General features: G+C 39.5%; 2 protein-coding genes across 7 annotated transcripts; both read left to right on the top strand.

Moving 5' to 3' along the window:
- Positions 1 to 1008: 1008 nt before the first annotated feature.
- LOC115666113 (bifunctional dihydrofolate reductase-thymidylate synthase-like) lies at positions 1009 to 8289 on the top strand. Of its 6 annotated transcripts, none has more exons than XM_056308901.1 (13): positions 1009 to 1168; positions 1714 to 1789; positions 2674 to 3179; positions 3259 to 3658; positions 3758 to 3802; positions 3925 to 3990; positions 6137 to 6198; positions 6279 to 6353; positions 6433 to 6598; positions 6683 to 6806; positions 7159 to 7265; positions 7375 to 7546; positions 8028 to 8289. In XM_056308901.1, exons 3-12 carry the CDS (start codon positions 2749 to 2751, stop codon positions 7483 to 7485), a joined length of 1587 nt encoding a protein of 528 aa, XP_056164876.1. In that variant the 5' UTR covers positions 1009 to 1168; positions 1714 to 1789; positions 2674 to 2748; the 3' UTR covers positions 7486 to 7546; positions 8028 to 8289. The 6 variants fall into 6 exon arrangements, with proteins under 6 accessions (XP_056164876.1, XP_056164878.1, XP_056164880.1 ...); XM_056308905.1 differs by having other exon boundaries at positions 1098 to 1168; positions 1719 to 1789; XM_056308902.1 differs by lacking the exon at positions 1009 to 1168 and adding an exon at positions 1176 to 1466.
- Positions 8290 to 12975: 4686 nt separating this feature from the next.
- On the top strand, positions 12976 to 15085 carry LOC115666829 (40S ribosomal protein S25-2-like). Its single transcript, XM_030588480.2, has 4 exons — positions 12976 to 13119; positions 13230 to 13304; positions 13688 to 13822; positions 14792 to 15085. Exons 1-4 carry the CDS (start codon positions 13117 to 13119, stop codon positions 14903 to 14905), a joined length of 327 nt encoding a protein of 108 aa, XP_030444340.1. The 5' UTR covers positions 12976 to 13116; the 3' UTR covers positions 14906 to 15085.
- The last annotated feature ends 2701 nt before the right edge of the window (positions 15086 to 17786 follow it).

Here is a 17786-nt window from a genome sequence, read left to right as displayed (position 1 = left end):
CCTCCATATTTTTCTATATGGACGTATACTTAAAATATGTCTTTGTAGCATATAATGTAATTAATTCCAATAAGACCCGGTTAGAATGTGCACGCTTGAAAACGAAGGGATCACTAATTATTAATTGGTCTCAACTGACATTTTCATAAAACTTCCGATGGAGACGCAACCAGAGAAACTAAATTTTTGTTAGAAACATTTGTCACTGAAAACAAGGGTTAATAATACAAAAAATCCTAAACTAGTACATTTGTGACAAATTTACCACAAACTAATTTTTTAACCACAAAAAACCCCAAACTGGTACACTTGTAACAATTTTACTCAAAACTAATTTCTTGATCACTAAAAACTCTAAATTGGTACATTTGTGACAAATTCACCATTCATTAGTTTTCGTTAAATTAGATTAATACCACGAAAAATCACAAATCGGTACACCTATGACAAACGGAGGGTAAAACCCCACACCAAGACACTCGTCAATAACCACGTGTCATCAAACTCAGTAATTTGACAATAAAATTTAACGAAAACTAATAAAGGGTAAGTTTATCACAAATATATCAATTTAGGGTTTTTTATGGTAAAAAACTTATGTTGAAGTAAATTTATCATAATTATACCGGTTTGAAATTTTTCTTTACAATAACCCTAAAAACAATGCACAAGAACCGAACTCGAACGTCCTCAGAAGTACGAGGACTAAAAGGTATATAATCTTTTCCGAAGAAGCTCGCACACGCAGTCGTCACCCGTCGGTTCGCTGCCTCCTTTATATCCCCGCCGGAGATAGGCTGGAGGAGGACTAAAAATGCAAAAAAACCCAAAACACGGGCCAAAACCGAAATTAAACAACAGTACGAGGACGAGTTCAGCAAATATCTCCTTATTCTTCAACGACACATTTTGTCGTGTTGTACTAGGTAGAGCGCAGAATGGATGGATAAAATTAAACAATTCGGGCTCGTTCTCGCTTTGGCGGCACTCCGCGTCTACCCTGCTTTTGGAATTTTCCCAGCAATCCGCCATTCTCTTTCTCCCACTCCCTCTTGAAGACGACGATGACTGCGACCCTCTGAAGTGACGCTGCGAGAGAGAGAGAGAGAGAGAGAGAGAGAGAGAGTTTCGACTCCAAAAGCGAGCGAGGAAGCGGTTTCGTCCGCAGGTTTGCGCGCACTCCCCCTCCCATTAAAGCTCTCTTGTTGTTGTCGTCGTTGTCGCTTCTCACGCACACATTCACCGCGCATTGACGCGATTGACAAATCTTTAACATCTTTGAAACAAGAAAAGAGAGACCCTTCGACGCAAAACGTGGGGTTCTTCTCTCCCTCTCTTCCCTTCTTTCCTGCGCCGGAGTAGGGTTTGGCTTCGCCTCTTCTTGTTCTTGTTCCTGTTCTTCGTCGGATCCGCCGGGAGAACCCCACTTCCGACGACCCGCGACCCATTTTCGGGAGCCTTTCTGGGTACTGATTTTTTCGGCGAGTTGGGTCGATCGGGTTTTAGTGCTTCGACTTTCTTGGGTTGGGTCGTTGGCGAGGGGGAAACGAGAGAGATGTGAGTTCGACTCCGTCGTTCACAGTCCGTTCTTGTTTTCACTGCTGGGTTTTCCTGTCTTTCGTATTTGTATCCAGTGTCTTGTCTGTTGTCACCCGATGAATGACGCTCTGAAAGGGGAGGAAAGCCCTAACTTTTCTGCTCGTTTCTTGGTAGTGAAACCCGGTTGAGGTCGCTCCTGCGCGTTTTAGTTTCGCTGTGGTTCAAAATTTTGCGGTTGGCGTCCAGATCGGTGAGCATTTCGCTCTGCTTTTTGGATTTTTTCTGGGTTTATGTTAGTTAGCAATTTTTGTTTTTCTTTGGCGAAATTTGCTTTCATTTTCACTTTAGACTGTTGTTCTGTCTTGATTGTGTGTCTAAATGCGGGGTTTTTAAGTTCGATTGTTTATGTAAATCATGTTTGATGTTTGTTCTGGGAGGGGGGAAGTAATGACTAGGTATACTCACGGTGAGTTTCATGGTAAGATCTGTGTGAATTTCTTGATTCATTCTTGAATTTCTAAAATGTTGAAGTGGGCTTGCTGTATGAATTAAGTGTCCCCCTTCTTGCTTTGAGCAATAATGGATTGTGATTATCCAAAAAAATTGGAGAAAGCTCCCGTTTATGATGTTTCTCCTTTCTCTTTTGTGCTGCATTCTGCTCTCTAAAAATTTTGTTCTTGCTATTGGGATTTGTGGAAATGGGAATTGTTCGATTCAGATACTTTTGCCTGAAAGTTGAGACATGAATCTTATGCTTCACATACTGCTTTAATGTGATGCCAAAAGAGAGGGACTAGGATTTTGATTTTTCCACTATTATGTCAAGTTAAGTGCTAGTGGTGCAGGAGAAATCCGGCTTAGCTAGGAGGCTTTCTGTGTTTGATGATTTGTCCAGCTTGGTTGGTTTATCTTATTCATAAATGCGCACCACTTTTTTCTGAGATAATGATCTGGGGGCATATTTTTCAGCTTTTAGTGTTACCGATTGCTGGGGTGCTTGTGTTACTGCTATACCTTTCCGCTTTTCAGGCTTTCAACTATTCTTTCGAGAAAAGATATGACTCCTCAACTGGTGTTGTATATATCTGCAGTACTAATGCTATGGGATCTATCTTCTTTCTCATCGATTTTCAGGTTCTGCCGCACTTCCAAAGAAGTTGGTTCTGCAGTCCGCTGTCTTTTGGTTGTTTTCAGCCTTTGAGTTTTGTAATGGCCGGTGAATTCTCAGTGACCCTTCCCAATGGCAACTGCAATGGAACTCCACCTGATCCACAAAGGACTTATCAAGTTGTTGTGGCTGCAACTCGAGATATGGGCATTGGCAAGGATGGAAAACTTCCCTGGAGGCTTCCCTCTGATCTCAAATATTTTAAGAGCATTACTCGTACAACAATCGATCCTGGGAAAAAGAATGCAGTCATAATGGGTAGAAAAACATGGGAAAGTATTCCTACCGAGCATAGGCCTCTACCTGGCCGCCTCAATGTTGTTCTCACTCGTTCGGGGAGCTTCGATATTGCAACTGCGGAGAATGTCATCATATGTGGAAGCATGTGTTCTGCCTTGGATTTATTGGCTTCATCTCCTTATTGTCTATCAATTGAGAAAGTTTTTGTCATTGGCGGTGGCCAGATATTTAGGTATCTTAACATTTACTCATAATTACAATTGCATATGGGTACTTCTCTTCCTCCTCGTAATTCTTCTCTCTTGGTGCAGGGAAGCTCTCAATGCTCCCGCATGTGATGCCATCCACATAACTGAAATTGAGACACCAGTTGAATGTGACACTTTTATGCCCATGGTTGATACATCTGTCTTTCACCCATGGTACTCGTCTTTTCCCGCTGTTGAAAACAACATCCGATATTGTTTTACTACTTATGTCCGTGTAAGATGTTCTGCGTTGGAGTCTCTGCCTCAGACAGATGCTCTGATCTTCAATGGTAAGGCAGATTCTGTTAAGTTTGAGGCCAAGAATTTTACCTTTCTGCCCAACATGATTTTTGAGAGACATGAAGAGTACCTGTATCTGAGATTAGTCGAAGATATACTGTTAAATGGCACTCCAAAGGATGACAGGACTGGAACTGGTACCATATCAAAGTTTGGATGTCAGGTGTGTTTTGTAAACCATTACTATCTACTCAGCTGTTAAATTCTATCCAGTACATCTCCTTTATCACTAGGATCACTCTGTTTATTTTCTTTTTTGCAGATGCGGTTTAATCTGCGCAAAAACTTCCCTCTTTTGACAACTAAGGTCTGCTGCTCCAAATTGTTCTACCTCTTCATTATATTCTTCTTGTAAAATCATTTATGACAAGTGCAAGGCTTTTATTTTAAACTCTGGTGACTGAGATATTGTTACTGATTGGTTCTTAGAAAGTATTTTGGCGTGGAGTTGTTGAAGAACTTTTGTGGTTCATAAGTGGTTCTACAAATGCCAAGGTGATGACCAAGTTTTTTTTTTTTTCTGTAGAGCTTGCATTTTGTGAACTAACACTGGTCATTCATCCACAGTATTGAACTCTATACAAGCTATAAAGTAAATGAACTGTTGCTTTTCTGTTAACTGTTACTAGTTGATGCCTTAGTCTGTCAGTCATCCTAAGGGCCTGTTTGGTTTGGCTTTTCAAATGCAACTTGGGGGAATGTAAATACCTTTAGGTGAAAGCCACTTGGGGAAATGCAAGTGGTGTTTGGTAAAAAAAAATTTGTGAAGCTACTTTGGCCTAAGTAGTGTTTGGTAAATTTTTTTTTGCAAAGGGCTTTGGCAATTTTTATTCTTAATATTCCGGTTTTGCCCATATTACTGTTCATCTTCCTCACCGTGAGGGTGGCCGGCGAAGGGCCAGCGAGGGCGGATATGGCCGGCGAGGTCGCCTGACCCAGGCGGCGGTCGCCTGGGTCGCGCGACTCCAGGCGACCGCCAACCCAGGCGACGGCGCCTGGGCGGTCACCCAACCCCAGGCGGCCGTCGCCTGGGTCAGGCGACCTCGCCGGCCCATCCCCAGCCAGATCCGCCCTCGCCGGCCCTTCGTTGGCCGCCCTCGCCGGCCCTTCGCCGGCCACCCTTGCCGGCCACCCTCACAGTGAAGAAGATGAACAGTAACAGGGCAAAACCGGAAAATTGAAATTTGAGTGAGGGCAATTTGGGAAGAGAAAAATAAGCTTCAGCATTTGTGGAATGCTGAAAGCCCAAAGCTGGTTCGGACCAGCTTTGGGCTTTTGGCATTCCAACGGCATTCCAAATGCTGGCTTTTGGCTTTCCGGACTCGGAAAGCCGAACCAAACGGTTCAGCATTTTGGGAAAGGGCTTTCGAGGCCGAAAGCCCCTTCCCAAAGCTGAACCAAACGGGGCCTTAATCGAGGGCAAAAGTGAATTGCAAGACGGCATCCTTGAGTACTAAACTATTCTTTGCACTTCCACTTTGAAAAATAGGATATTGCATTGTAAGCCTTTATGTTTTAAGAAAATTGCTGGACAGGATTGGTCCAACAACTTTGTCTGCAGTACTAGTATCTCCTCTTCTCCACTTGATTAATCAATTGGAAGCGACTTGTAGGCTGGCCATTAAACAATCTCATCCTACTAATTTTTCTTAGTCATATGCTTTGCTAGATATATTCTACTTGTTCTTTAGTTCTAGCAAAGCAGTCCTAATTTGCTAGGCAAATTTTGAAACACTTCGATATTATGAGCTTTTGCAGCCCTTTACTGGTGTGTAGGTTTTCCACCACATTCTGTAGAAGTGTATGGCTTAGTTTTGGTGTGAAGTAATTGCCAGTAATACCGTAAAATGTGACTGCTTATATTTCGGCTACCATTACACTTTTTGGTCTTTTCAATTATGTTAATATATTTTGCCATCTATCCTCCATAAAGATATCATCTATTTGAAACCATGCTTATCAAGTTTGCATCTTGCACTTAGATTAAATTTGAAGCAAGCATGTCCACTTCCAAAATTAGATCATGAAGACTACCTGCAGGAATGTTGACTTAGCTGACCATAAAAACTGATTATATTTGCCAGGACATACAGAAACTTATATCATGTCCAATAGGACAACAGGCTTGTTAGTGACAAATAAGGACCATTTGTTGAGGAATGGTGAATGTATCGTTTGAAACTATAAGATGGAGCTGCAGTCATGTTTATAATTTGCTACAAAATATCACCTAAGAAGGAAGAACAAGCTTGAGGATGTGAAATATCTGTTTTGAGAGGCAATAATGCATTAACAAGCATATCGATTACTCTTCCTAATAATAACTAGGCCCTTGATGTTTTTCTTTGATGGAATGATGACTCCATGAAGTTGAGTGGGGACATTGTTATACTTGAAGTGAATACAAATGGTTGCTGAAGTTGCAAGATAGGGATCTAAAGCGACACTTTTGTGAAAGTGAATTGATATGATAACTCCAGAGGGACTTAATTACCTTTGCTTTGAATTGTAACATGTAATTGGTTTCCTGCACATCAATCCCTTGGAAGGTCTTCTGGTTGAATGCTTTTGCCTTTACTTTGACTGTCTAATGTTGGGATGACATTGTAAGATTAATCTGAAAATTTCCTTTTCCCAACAGATTCTTCAGGAAAAAGGCATTCATATATGGGATGGCAATGCATCTAGGGACTACCTTGATAGGTTCGCATCTGATTCATGAGAATGAAATACATATGGTTATTTTTTTCTTTACCTTTCTGACATTTGTCCTGTCTATTTAGACTTGGTCTGAAAGATCGAGAAGAAGGTGACTTGGGACCAGTTTATGGCTTTCAGTGGCGGCATTTTGGTGCTAGGTTGGCTTGTTTCATATTTTTTGACCACTTTTTGTTGCTGCAATATATGTTTAATGACATTATATGTTGTATTTCACAGGTATAGTAATATGCATGCTGACTATACTGGTGAAGGATTTGATCAGTTGTTGGATGTTATTTACAAGATCAAGAGTAATCCAGACGATCGTCGAATTATACTCTCTGCTTGGAATCCTTCTGATTTAAAATTGATGGCACTTCCACCTTGCCACATGTTTGCGCAGGTTGGATATGTTTGGCTTCATTTTCCTGAATTCGCTGTTTTATCTTCTTCCTTTGTTTCATTAACCTAATTTTTACGTTTGCAGTTCTATGTTGCAAATGGGGAATTATCGTGTCAAATGTATCAGCGCTCTGCTGACATGGGATTGGGAGTGCCATTCAACATTGCTTCTTATGCTCTCCTTACATGCATGATTGCTCATGTTTGTGGTATGTATGCATGCTTTAGATAATACGTCACAATATTTGTGGTATGTGATTTATCATTTGTAATGCTTGTTGACAAGTATTAATCAACAGAGTTTTGGAATACTGTCACTGCTGGTGTGGGGAAAAGTGACTCACAGATGCCTTTCTAATGCTTCTTATAGGATACTGGTTGGACAAGATTTATGCTTCTGTAGGAGTTGCATAATTAGGATTACTGCTATAATATTTTAACTCTGGTGGTTGCTAGATGATTACTAGCTTGATTTCCCAGCCTTAAGGGTGAAAAGTATCCTCTTGTTAGGAGGATATAAACATGGGAACTAGTACTTATCTTAAGTTTTTTTTTCTGCAGATCTTTCTCCTGGTGATTTTGTCCATGTTATTGGGGATGCTCATGCATATCGTAACCATGTTAGACCTCTGCATGAACAACTTCAGAAAGCACCCAAGCCCTTTCCAGTGAGTAATATGCAGTAAAAATGCAGGATGGTGACTTCGATTTCATTCCATTGGTCTGACCCAACTTATCTTTTGCTGTACTCACTAAAAGTCTTGTCCACATGTACAGATTTTAAAGATAAACCCAGAGAGGAAGGATATAGACTCTTTTGTGGCAGCTGATATCAAACTTATCGGATATGACCCTCATGATAAACTGGAAATGAAAATGGCGGTTTAGAGTTGAAGATTTGGTGACATGGATTGATGATGGACTTCCTTGTCAGTTTTATATATAGGAGGTCGGTATGAATTCCCTCATTTCTTGCATTTCCTCTAACATTGTTAGCTTTATTTTCTTAGTCAGATGAATGTTACTGTCAGACAATTTTAGCACCATGTCCTGAACAGCACATTGTTCTAGGAAACAATTGGGGATTGCAACCATTTCCAGTGATACTGAAGAAGGCGCTATCAATTACAATAGAATATGTTTGTGTTAATGTCTCTTTTTTTCCTATTTACTTTCTTTAGTTTAGTAATTGATATCAAAGGGGGAGTCCAGTGTTGTCACCCAGCTAATCCACTAGGGTTAGTCATACAGTAGTAGTTTGGTAGTTGAGACTAGGCATTTAGAAGTTCAGGATAGGGATAGATGCTTCTGCTGTTTCATTATCAATTGTTATACCTGAGCCTGACCGTGGTTGAGTTTTTTAGACTTATATTGCATGCAGAAATAGTTCCCTGAGACTGATTCTTTTTTCTTTTTTAATTTTCTTTCAGGTCATCGAAGATTACATGTTTCTGTCCTACACAGGGAATTCTTGACTGGATGTACCTAATGCTTGGCAATTTAGGAAGCGATAATCCTTTAGCCCCCCCAGAATCATGGCGGTTCTAAGGTGATTTAGGATGTTCATATATCTTGCTATCTCGTGAAATTTGGTCTTGGATGCATAGCTCTTGCTCCCTGGCAGACAGATAAACCTTTGAAGTTGTATGGTTTTCCTGAGACTGTTTAGCAGATCTGGAAACTGAGTTGCTACACGTATACCGGTCATATGAACCAAACTGATTGAATCTGCATTTCTGATTCTGTTTTTTTAAGAATTTAAATACTTGAACTTACTTTGACCTTCATTTCCTACATATGATATCGTTTCCCATTATTCATTTCATATGAGCATCCCAACCAAAAAGCAGGACTATTTTGGTACAATTCCCTTTCATATACTGTACCTGGCTGTCATGAGAAGATATATCAAAATGAAGGACTTGGGCTTTGACGTGCTACTTCCTTGGCATCGAGATATATCAAAATAAAGGCGCTTTCATCTTGCAGAAATATGTGAATAACCACGTTAAGAAATTCAAGATGAACAATTGCAAGAGAGTAAAAGCTTATTGGAAGTTTGTTACATTTCATAGCTAGACGACCATACATCATTGATGCAACCGGTCCATCCTCTTACTTCATGTTGAGTGAAAGTCAAATTTACTTTGGAGCTTCCAAAAGAATTCCAAGGAGCGAGACTCGGTAGCAATTTGAAAGTCAAATTCACTTTGGAGCTTCCAAAAGAATTGTAAGAAGTGAGATTCAATAGCACAGTCTACGTAGAATGTGAGAACGTTGCAGCTGCTATTACCACCAATCAAGCAATATGGCTTCAAAAGATATATCAGATGACTTCGATCGCGCCAACTTGTTGCAATATGGCTATTCTTCCTCCGTAAAGGCTGGATCTTTTCAAGATAGCAATCGCCAAGTTGTCGCAATATGGCTATTCTTCTTATACCATGCTGTTGAGGTGCACGTTTGTGTCGTCATGGGTGACACCGGTTGTCAGACCAAAATGATTCAATTTGAGCTGAATGGATCATACTCTCAACCATCGAATCAACAAACAAGTTGTATCATCTCTCAACATTCTGATTAACCAAGATCTTCCACAATATCCCGCACAAAGTGCTCATTGTGTTCTCTAGACAAATGTAGTCTGTCGTGTTGTGGTTCAATTTTGACATACTTGAGGATTTCTGCAAGTGGATATGTTGAGGACAAGTGCCTTGACAAGTTACAGGTCGATGGAAATTGAATATCACGACTGACTGCCAACAGCTGAGGGTTAATTCTCTGCTGCAGCTGCCATCAGAAGTGAACATTTTGGATGATCAAATTCAAATGAAAGATTATTGACCATTGAGAGTTTGAAAATGATCTGTCATTTGATATTTGACGTAACTCGATGCATAGAAATGTTACCTGCTACCGATGAACATATACTACTCGACAACTCTAGTGTGAATTTTTTTTTACTGCAGTGAAAAGTTACTTCTAACGATATGACTTTATATTTTGAACTTACTTTTTATTTGAATTTACACTAACGGCGTTGGAAAATTCTTTTCTCAAAGAATTTTAGTCACTTCTCTTCAAGCCTAATACTCTAAAAAATTCTCCACTTTAATTCCAGTCTCAATTTTATTCTGAACTTTTTTCCGTCTCATAAAAACCCCAAAACTTTTGGTTGAATCTCAATTCTATCCTCAACTTTCTTTTGTCTAAAAAAAACCCACTAATTTTAGATTTAGTCTCAATTCTCTCCTGAACTTTTATTTGTTTCATAAAAAACGACCAACTTCAACTTTAGTCTCATTTTTGTCTAGTTAATCCGCCATCCAAAATCATCTTTAGTGGCATGGCATTTCTGTTGAGGAAATTTCCTAATAGATTTTGAAGTTGACAAAACTCTCTATATCAATATTGTAAATCTGATATGTACTCTAAAGTATTTTGATCCAGGTAAATATATTCTGGAATTTGTAACTTTAATACTTCAAGAGAACTTAACTTTCTGGATGTTCAGATTTTACGAGGTTCGGAAGGAAAACTTTAGACTCTACGAGTTTCGGAACGAGAAGTTCAGATTTTATTAAAAAGTCACTCAAGACTTTATATCAAGCTAATGAAGAACTTCAAGTGTCACTTTTGAAAGATTCAGACCTTACTGAAGACCTACGCTGACTTAAGTTTTGAATGTAAAGCAAGAACCAGAAATTCTTCAGACTCAGAATTTACTCAGAACGAAACATAATTGCTAGTGATCTGGCGTGAATTTCACAAAAGAAAAGTTTTGATTGATTCAATCTAAGGTTAATTGATTGACAATCAAACATTATGGCAAGTATATATCACAACGGATAAAACTCTACTTATGAAAATCAAAATTCTGGTTGTATGGACTACTATATTTAGTGGGATTCAGATTTTGTCAGCCAACAGTTACTCAAACCATTTTATACAAATATGTCCAAGGTGAAGATTGGAAGATGATTCTCTAAAGACTGTCAAACGGCTAGTTTGGAAATGGAGGAGTATAAAAGGAGATTAATGAGGAGCAAAAGATAGCGAACGAAATTGAGAATCAATAAGTCCAAAGCCTGAGAACATTCCAATTCTATTACTTGTCTTTCATGAGTTAAATACTGAGATTTTGAGGGACATTACGTAAGAGTGGTTGTGTGAGATAGAGAGTTCTATCATTCACCAAGTATTTACACTTAGAATTTGTAATCCGTTTTGATCATATAGTGGAATCCGTCAGCTGTCAGTGTGAGAGAGTGGACGTAGGCTTGATCTAAGCCGAACTGCTATAACTTCTTGTGTGTAGTTCTCTCTATCCCTAATCTCTCATTATATTGTTTACATTGCATACTGGCACATTCAAAATTTGAACATTGTTCAAACTTTACTTATTATAAATCGTTTCTACTTTAAATTCTTCAAAATCACTCAAATCACCTATTCACCCCCCTCTAGGTAATACCTGCTAGCTACATCAATTTCCACGTCATTGCTTTAGTTTTTTTTTCCTAAATTTCATATCCAAGAATACATCTTTTGGAGATGAATTTCTATGCCAGCACAATTGACTTTTTATTGGATTTGAAATTTGGGTAAATACTGGAGCAATTAGGGTTGGCTTTCTTCAATTGCTCTTGCTATTAATATAGTCTTCTTTCTCTATCTTGCTTGGGGATCTTCGATTTTGTGCTTAGTCTTTAACCTCTAGTGGTCGGGAGTCTTTCATCTCTTGCCACTGGAGAGCTCACGCTCGAGACACTCGGCTCGGGGCGCTCGTACAGCTGGCACTCGGGGAGTTTTCCATCTATCGATTGTCAAGACAAATTTTGGACAAATGGTTAACGGGGGCAGATTAGGACTCAAGTAAAAGTTGGTGATTTTTTATGAGACAAAACAAAGTTTATGGTAGAATTGTGACTAGACTTAAAATTGGGGATTTTTTACGGGACAAAAAAAAGTTTAAGATAGAATTGAGACTAAACCTAAAGTTGAGGGTCTTTCAGGATATCAGACCCTTTTTTTCATGGAATTTTGACCTTGTTTTTTTTTAGAATATCATTAATCGAATATATATTCAAATTATAGCAGCATTTCTTTTAAGCTAAAGACTAGCGTTACGTGAATTCATACAAGAATCCCTCCTCCATATATAGCGTGCGAGAGCCTCGTACTTGCAAATTTGCGACTTAACACGATACGCACGGCTCGAAGAAAAAATCGAACCCAAACGACATCTTTTGGAGATGAATTTCTATGCCGGCCCAAACGATATCTTATTGGATTTGAAATATGGGTAAATACTAGAGCAATTAGGGTTTGCTTTCTTCAATTACTCTTTTACTCTTAAGATAGTTTTCTTTCCATCTTGCTCGGGGATCTTCGATTTTGTGCTCAATCTTCAATCTCTTGTGGTCGGGAGTCTTTCATCTCTCGAGGTCGGAGAGCTTACACTTGATACACTTGGCTCGTAGAGCTCACACTCTGGACTTATCCATCTTTCAGTTGTCAAGAGAAAATTTGGACGGAGGGTTAACGGGGCAAATTTGAGACTCAAGTAAAAATTAGTAGTTCTTTTATGAGATAAAAAAAAGTTTAGGGTAGAATTGTGACTGGACCTAAAAAGTGGGGAGTCTTTCAGGGTATTAGGCCCTTTTCTTTATGGAAGTTTGATATTTTTTTTGAGAATATCATTAATCGAATGTAGATTCAAATTATAACAGCATTTCTTTTAAGCTAAGGCTCCGTTCGTTTGGCGGAAAATATTCTCCCGGAAAATATTTTCCGAGTTTTCCGGTGTTCGGGGGGCGGAAAACGTTTTCCGTGGGAAAATATTTTCCTTTCCCCTCTCACAAAATAGCCTAAGTCTATGGAAAATGACTTTCGCTTCTTTAAAAGCGGAAATCAATTTCCGGAGCTTCTTCTTCTTCTTTTTCACTAAGGTCGCCGGCTGCCGCCGCCGCCGGTCGCCGCCCGCCGCCGCCGGTCGCCGCCCGCCGTCGCCGATCGCCGCCCGCCGCCGGTCGCCGGCCGCCGCCGGCGAAAAATATTTTCCGAAACTTTTTCATATTGATCACCGAACACCGGAAAATTATGTTCCGGGAAAACATTTTCCAGGAAAATAACTTCCGGGAAAATATTTTCCAAAAGGAGAATATTTTCCGCCAAACGAACGGAGCCTAAGACTAACATTATGTGAATTCATACAAGAATCCCTCGTCCATATCAGCGCGGTGGTAAGCCTATTGTTACTTGCAAATTTGTGACCAACACAGTACGCGGCTTGAAAGAAAAAAAACCGAACCCCAAACGACGACGTTTACCACCGCGCCTCCTGACCGCACAAGCAGCACGGCCCTAAACGACGACGCTTCAACTGTGACCCGAACGCAAAAACCCTAATCCTAAAAAATCGAGCAAATCGCGTCCCCTTCTCTCTCTCTCTGAGTCTCTGGTGCTTTCGCTGCCTCCGTCTCCCTCCCCGACCGCGAAGCTAGCCGCTCGATCCCCATGGTAAGTCTCCTCGTAATCTTCTTCTTCGTCTGCGTTTCTCTCTCTGTCTCTCTGTCTCTCTCTCTCTCTCTCTCTGTGACATTCGATCTTTCGTGGGTCGTGGCTCGTAGGCGCCGAAGAAGGACAAGGCCCCGCCTCCGTCGTCCAAGCCCGCGAAATCCGGCGGTGGAAAGCAGAAGAAGAAGGTATGGCACACTCTCTCCGTCTCTCTCTCTCTCTCTCTCTCTGTCACTCATGTTGAGCTGTTGAAGGTACCGGGACGACTTGCGGTTCCTTTTGTAGTTATTGAGGATGTTTTTTTCAATGATGTTACGCGGAGTGAAGTGGGGATGGCAGATCTTTCGTGTTCGGCTACGATGGCCCTCGCAAGTTTTCAAATTTTTCCGCTACACGCGTGCGTTTTTTGTTGGGTACTTGGGGGAGCGACTAATTGGCTATGTGGGTCTTAAGTTCATGCTGCTGTTATAGGCAAAAATGAGATGGGAATATATGTTCGTGCTGCTGTTATTTGTTGTTTACGTCGGTTTGGTTGGGTTGTGATGGGGGTAGATTGTGTGATGGTGTGCAGAAATGGAGCAAGGGAAAGCAGAAGGAGAAGGTGAACAACATGGTGCTGTTTGACCAGGGGACTTATGACAAGCTTCTGACCGAGGCGCCCAAGTATAAGCTCATCACCCCGTCCATCCTCTCTGATCGCCTAAGGGTATGCCCTTGTGTTAATCTACTTAGTATTTATAATTGTCTCTGTCTTGGTTTGGGCGTCTACTTTTTCTCCCTTTTCTGTGTACAAGATCAGTCGTCTAGTTGTTTCTTATTTACTGAGATGGTAATTGCTATGTTCACACTTGAACCTGTCTGGACATGTTATTATGGAACCTTTTATGGATGCACTTAGGTGAATTATGTATTTATGTATGTAACTGATAGGATGATTTCAGCAGGATGTTGCTCTGTTAATTCTCAGAAGTGCCTCAACTTATTAGTTTTGTAGATGGTGGAGTTTTCAAGTATAGTTCCTTCACATAAAATTCATTTGCACGGTTTCATTAGGTATATCTAGTTAGGAGGATCTGAGTGTGGAAAGTTTCCTTGCAAATGATGATATAATTAGAACTCGCCGTTGGCTCGTTTCCTGTGTGGAACAAATTGTTATTTTTCTTGGCCTTAAGAGCACGCATTCTTCATCAGCAAATTTTGTGGTGGCTGGACATATTTCTGCTAATGTGGATAAGTCAGCCTCTGTTGGAGAATGAAATTCACTTTCTGAGATTTATACTATAAACCATTCTCTTCTGGATCCTCTAAGCTGTCATATTTTCCAAGTGGTTAGTACTCACCATCCTTTACATTGAATTTTAATAATTTAGAACAAAAAATTCTCATGAATTTAGTCTTTGCTGCATTTTTAAATGATTGTTTGTGGTGCTTACGTGTGATTGAGTTAGATGACAACATTTAACTTACTTGCCTTAATTTAACATGTTCTGGTGGTTCTGTTGCATTTGGACTTATGGGTTTTTCATGTCCAGTGTTTTGCATAGAACGATTAGATACTTCAACGTGTTATCGCTAACATATTCATGTTCTCATTGATGAGAGGATCTTGCTGGTTGAGCTCCTCTTTCTACTAATTAGTTATCTCTCGGTTATTTATAAAAATTTTCTTGTGCAGGTTAATGGATCACTTGCTCGGAAGGCAATAAGAGAACTCATGGCCAGAGGATTGATCAGGATGGTCTCTGCTCATGCAAGCCAGCAGATCTACACCAGGGCGACAAATACATAAGTGTCTTAGGCCCCCCTGCATTTTCAGCTATATAGCAATGGTTGTTTTATGTCCTGCATTGGTAAACTACCCTTTTCTTTATCTCTGGGATATAACATGATGCATATTAGAATTTATGAGACAGGTTAGTGTTCTTTGAGATTTTGAAGAAATAGATTATTGAAGTTTCTGATAGGCCAATGTTTGGTGTTCATCCAATTCTTTTGCCTACCAGTATCACTCTTTCACAAGTTCTTACCTACCAATGCAAAACAGATTTTAGCAACTTGAAATTCTCCTATGTTCACCCGCGATTATCTTGCTTAAATTGTACAAACAGCTGATGAGTTGGCTTGTAGAAATGCACTGCTCCTTGATGGGGTAATACTAATAATGTGTTTGCAAATGGTAGATTGTTCTTATTGCCTATGTAGTAAAGAAAAGAAGTTTTGCCGAATGGGATGGCACACTTATCATGTGCCATAAACAAAAATTATGAATCCCGTTAATCATGACAAAAATAGACGTTATCTTCGGTACAGAATGCAAGAGATTTGATAACAAAAATTATGAATTGAATTTGGTAACAAAAATTAAAAATCAAAAAGGTTTGTCATCCCTTGTATGTATTGCTTGGCAAGGTAGTTGATTCTCAGAGCCCCCTTTCAAAACATTATCCTTCCATTTGTTTATGTCTTGGATCAGAACAAATTACTATAATTCGCCCCATCCTACGGATCGGTTGACATGTTTCACAAATTTTATGAATGGAGGTCCTTATTTTTATAATTGTCGATCCTTAACTTAATTTCGACTCTATTTAGGAACTGCCATGGAAATTTTTAAAAAGTTATTCAATGTGAAAGACATCTATTGGTCAAACAATTCAATTTTTTTTATATGTCTATTTTCTTCACCGAAAAGTTCACAAAAACCAATCCTTACCCAAAGTATCCTTGGAATGTATTCCTTGGCACGCTTGCCCGATTACTAGCAAAATTTCGAGGATCTGAATGCTTGGATCCGTCCTGTTATAACAAGATTAAGTCGGTTAATTTATTTTGGCTAAAAAAGGGCCAAAAGTAATTGTTTTTTCAATTTTTGAAATTTGCGAAAATGTCATGATTATTATCTGCATATTTATTCGATATTGAATTTTGTCCTTGAATTTTAATTTTGGTCAATTTGGTCCTTGTACTCTTTCTCTAAAACCAATGTAGTCTTTTAAGCTAATTCGATCCGATTGACGTCTGACGAGGCAATCCTACCCGGCCATGGGACATCTGTTTGTTGACGAGACCATACATATCATTGGCACGCCAATGAAAATTGTAAAAAATAAAGAGAACTGGAACTTACAAATATTAAAAAAAAATGAGAATAGGTAAGAATTAACTTTTTAGAGAGATAGGGGGCAGCCCTTGCTCAGATTTGGGCGAAGGCGAGCGCCCTCACGGGTGGTGGCAGGCTTGCACTCAGTTTTGGCGGGTTTTGCTAAGGCGCCATTACAGAGACGATCTTCTTTAAGATCAATTTGTTTAGCTTTTTAGAGGAGGAAGCATACTTTTTAAGAAAAATAAAAAAAACAGAACACAAACTCCGAAATTAAAGGGTCGTCGAAAATGAGCGATCCTCAGTAGGCACTCCAATCGGAGATGCAATGCGAGTGATGATGGCTTCATTGAGGTCTAGGAGATGCACGGAACGGCATCAAAACCACCTTGTTGGCAGTAAAGGACGTCGAAGGCGGTGGAAGCATCGTGGATGATAGCGTTCGCTTATGTGACAACTCCAAAGAAATCTCGGTGAAGGCCGCTGGCAAAGGGAGGTGGGGCGTCGCCCTGCTTCCTCGAGCTTTGCCATTCTGCTTTCTTTATTTCTTTGAGTTGACCATCTTTTCAAATCCTTCCCTGTTTTGTTTTCGACTTATAAAAATCTGAAATATCATAGGTTTGAAAAATCGTGCGTGCAAAAGAATCATTTGGGCAAGACCAATGTGAATCCAAGCATCTACTATTTCATTTTATAAATGCACCAACCACCATTAATACTTGGATTCGTGCATACTCGGTGTTAAAAACTATTATCATAAAGAGTATACATTGTTAATAAAAAAGAGTAACATACTTTATCAAAAAGAGAAGGCGTTATCATTGAATGTTCCACCCTTTTCGGTAGGCAGAAAGTTAAATTCTTACAACCCAATGTTCTGGGCAGCGGACGTCAGTGTCAAACACGTCCAGATCCAAAGGTCTCTTCAGAAAGATAGTGTGCTTCTTTGGGGAATTTTTCTCTTTCAATTTTCAGGACATGATTGAAAATTGCCTAAAGTTTCGGAATTTATAAAATTGACATTTGTTTAGAAATGTCTAAATCCAGCTATCAAGTTTCGAAATGAACACAACATATTCGCCAGTGATTGATTCAATTGAAAAAACAAAAAAAATATTATAAAACTATTTTACTTATAATCGAAAAATGGGATAACCAAAGTCACCCACTGGATGGTGCAAACTTGGAAACAGAGCAGATTCAAGGCAGCTTCCCAAGCGGTCAATTTTCTATTTGGATGGTATTATTTGGTGTAAAATAAGATGAACCGAACCTTTCAAACTTAGGATCTGTTCGTTTGAAAGAAAACTATTTCCGAAAATTTATTTTCCGACTTTTCGATCTTTTGATGACGGAAAACTAATTGATTTACGGAAAATGTTTTCATGAACTGAAAACAACAAATTTAGATTGGGGAAAAACAACTTCCCTTGTGGCAATAAGGGACCATTTTCCTTGAAAATGATGGAGCCTTAGTGAAGAAGAAAATGAACATGGTGTAAGTAGCATAATCCATCATATGCCCGTGTCTCTTCCATACACTTGAAATGACACGGTTATCGAGTATCAT

The sequence above is a fragment of the Syzygium oleosum genome, unplaced genomic scaffold (genome assembly GCF_021117445.2).
Source record: "Syzygium oleosum isolate NSW1041296 unplaced genomic scaffold, Sole_v2.1 Sole_v2.02, whole genome shotgun sequence".
Taxonomy (NCBI): domain Eukaryota; kingdom Viridiplantae; phylum Streptophyta; class Magnoliopsida; order Myrtales; family Myrtaceae; genus Syzygium; species Syzygium oleosum.
This window is presented reverse-complemented; position numbering and strand designations above follow the sequence as displayed.

Excerpts from the sequence above, each read along its gene's own strand:
- LOC115666113 (XM_056308901.1), top strand. The coding sequence starts at position 2,749 with ATGGCCGGTGAATTCTCAGTGACCCTTCCCAATGGCAACTGCAATGGA. Across the intron at positions 3,803-3,924 it reads TCCCTCTTTTGACAACTAAG|AAAGTATTTTGGCGTGGAGT; the intron begins GTCTGCTGCTCC and ends ATTGGTTCTTAG. Across the intron at positions 6,599-6,682 it reads CTTGCCACATGTTTGCGCAG|TTCTATGTTGCAAATGGGGA; the intron begins GTTGGATATGTT and ends TTACGTTTGCAG.
- LOC115666829 (XM_030588480.2), top strand. Across the intron at positions 13,305-13,687 it reads GTGGAAAGCAGAAGAAGAAG|AAATGGAGCAAGGGAAAGCA; the intron begins GTATGGCACACT and ends GATGGTGTGCAG. Across the intron at positions 13,823-14,791 it reads TCCTCTCTGATCGCCTAAGG|GTTAATGGATCACTTGCTCG; the intron begins GTATGCCCTTGT and ends TTTCTTGTGCAG.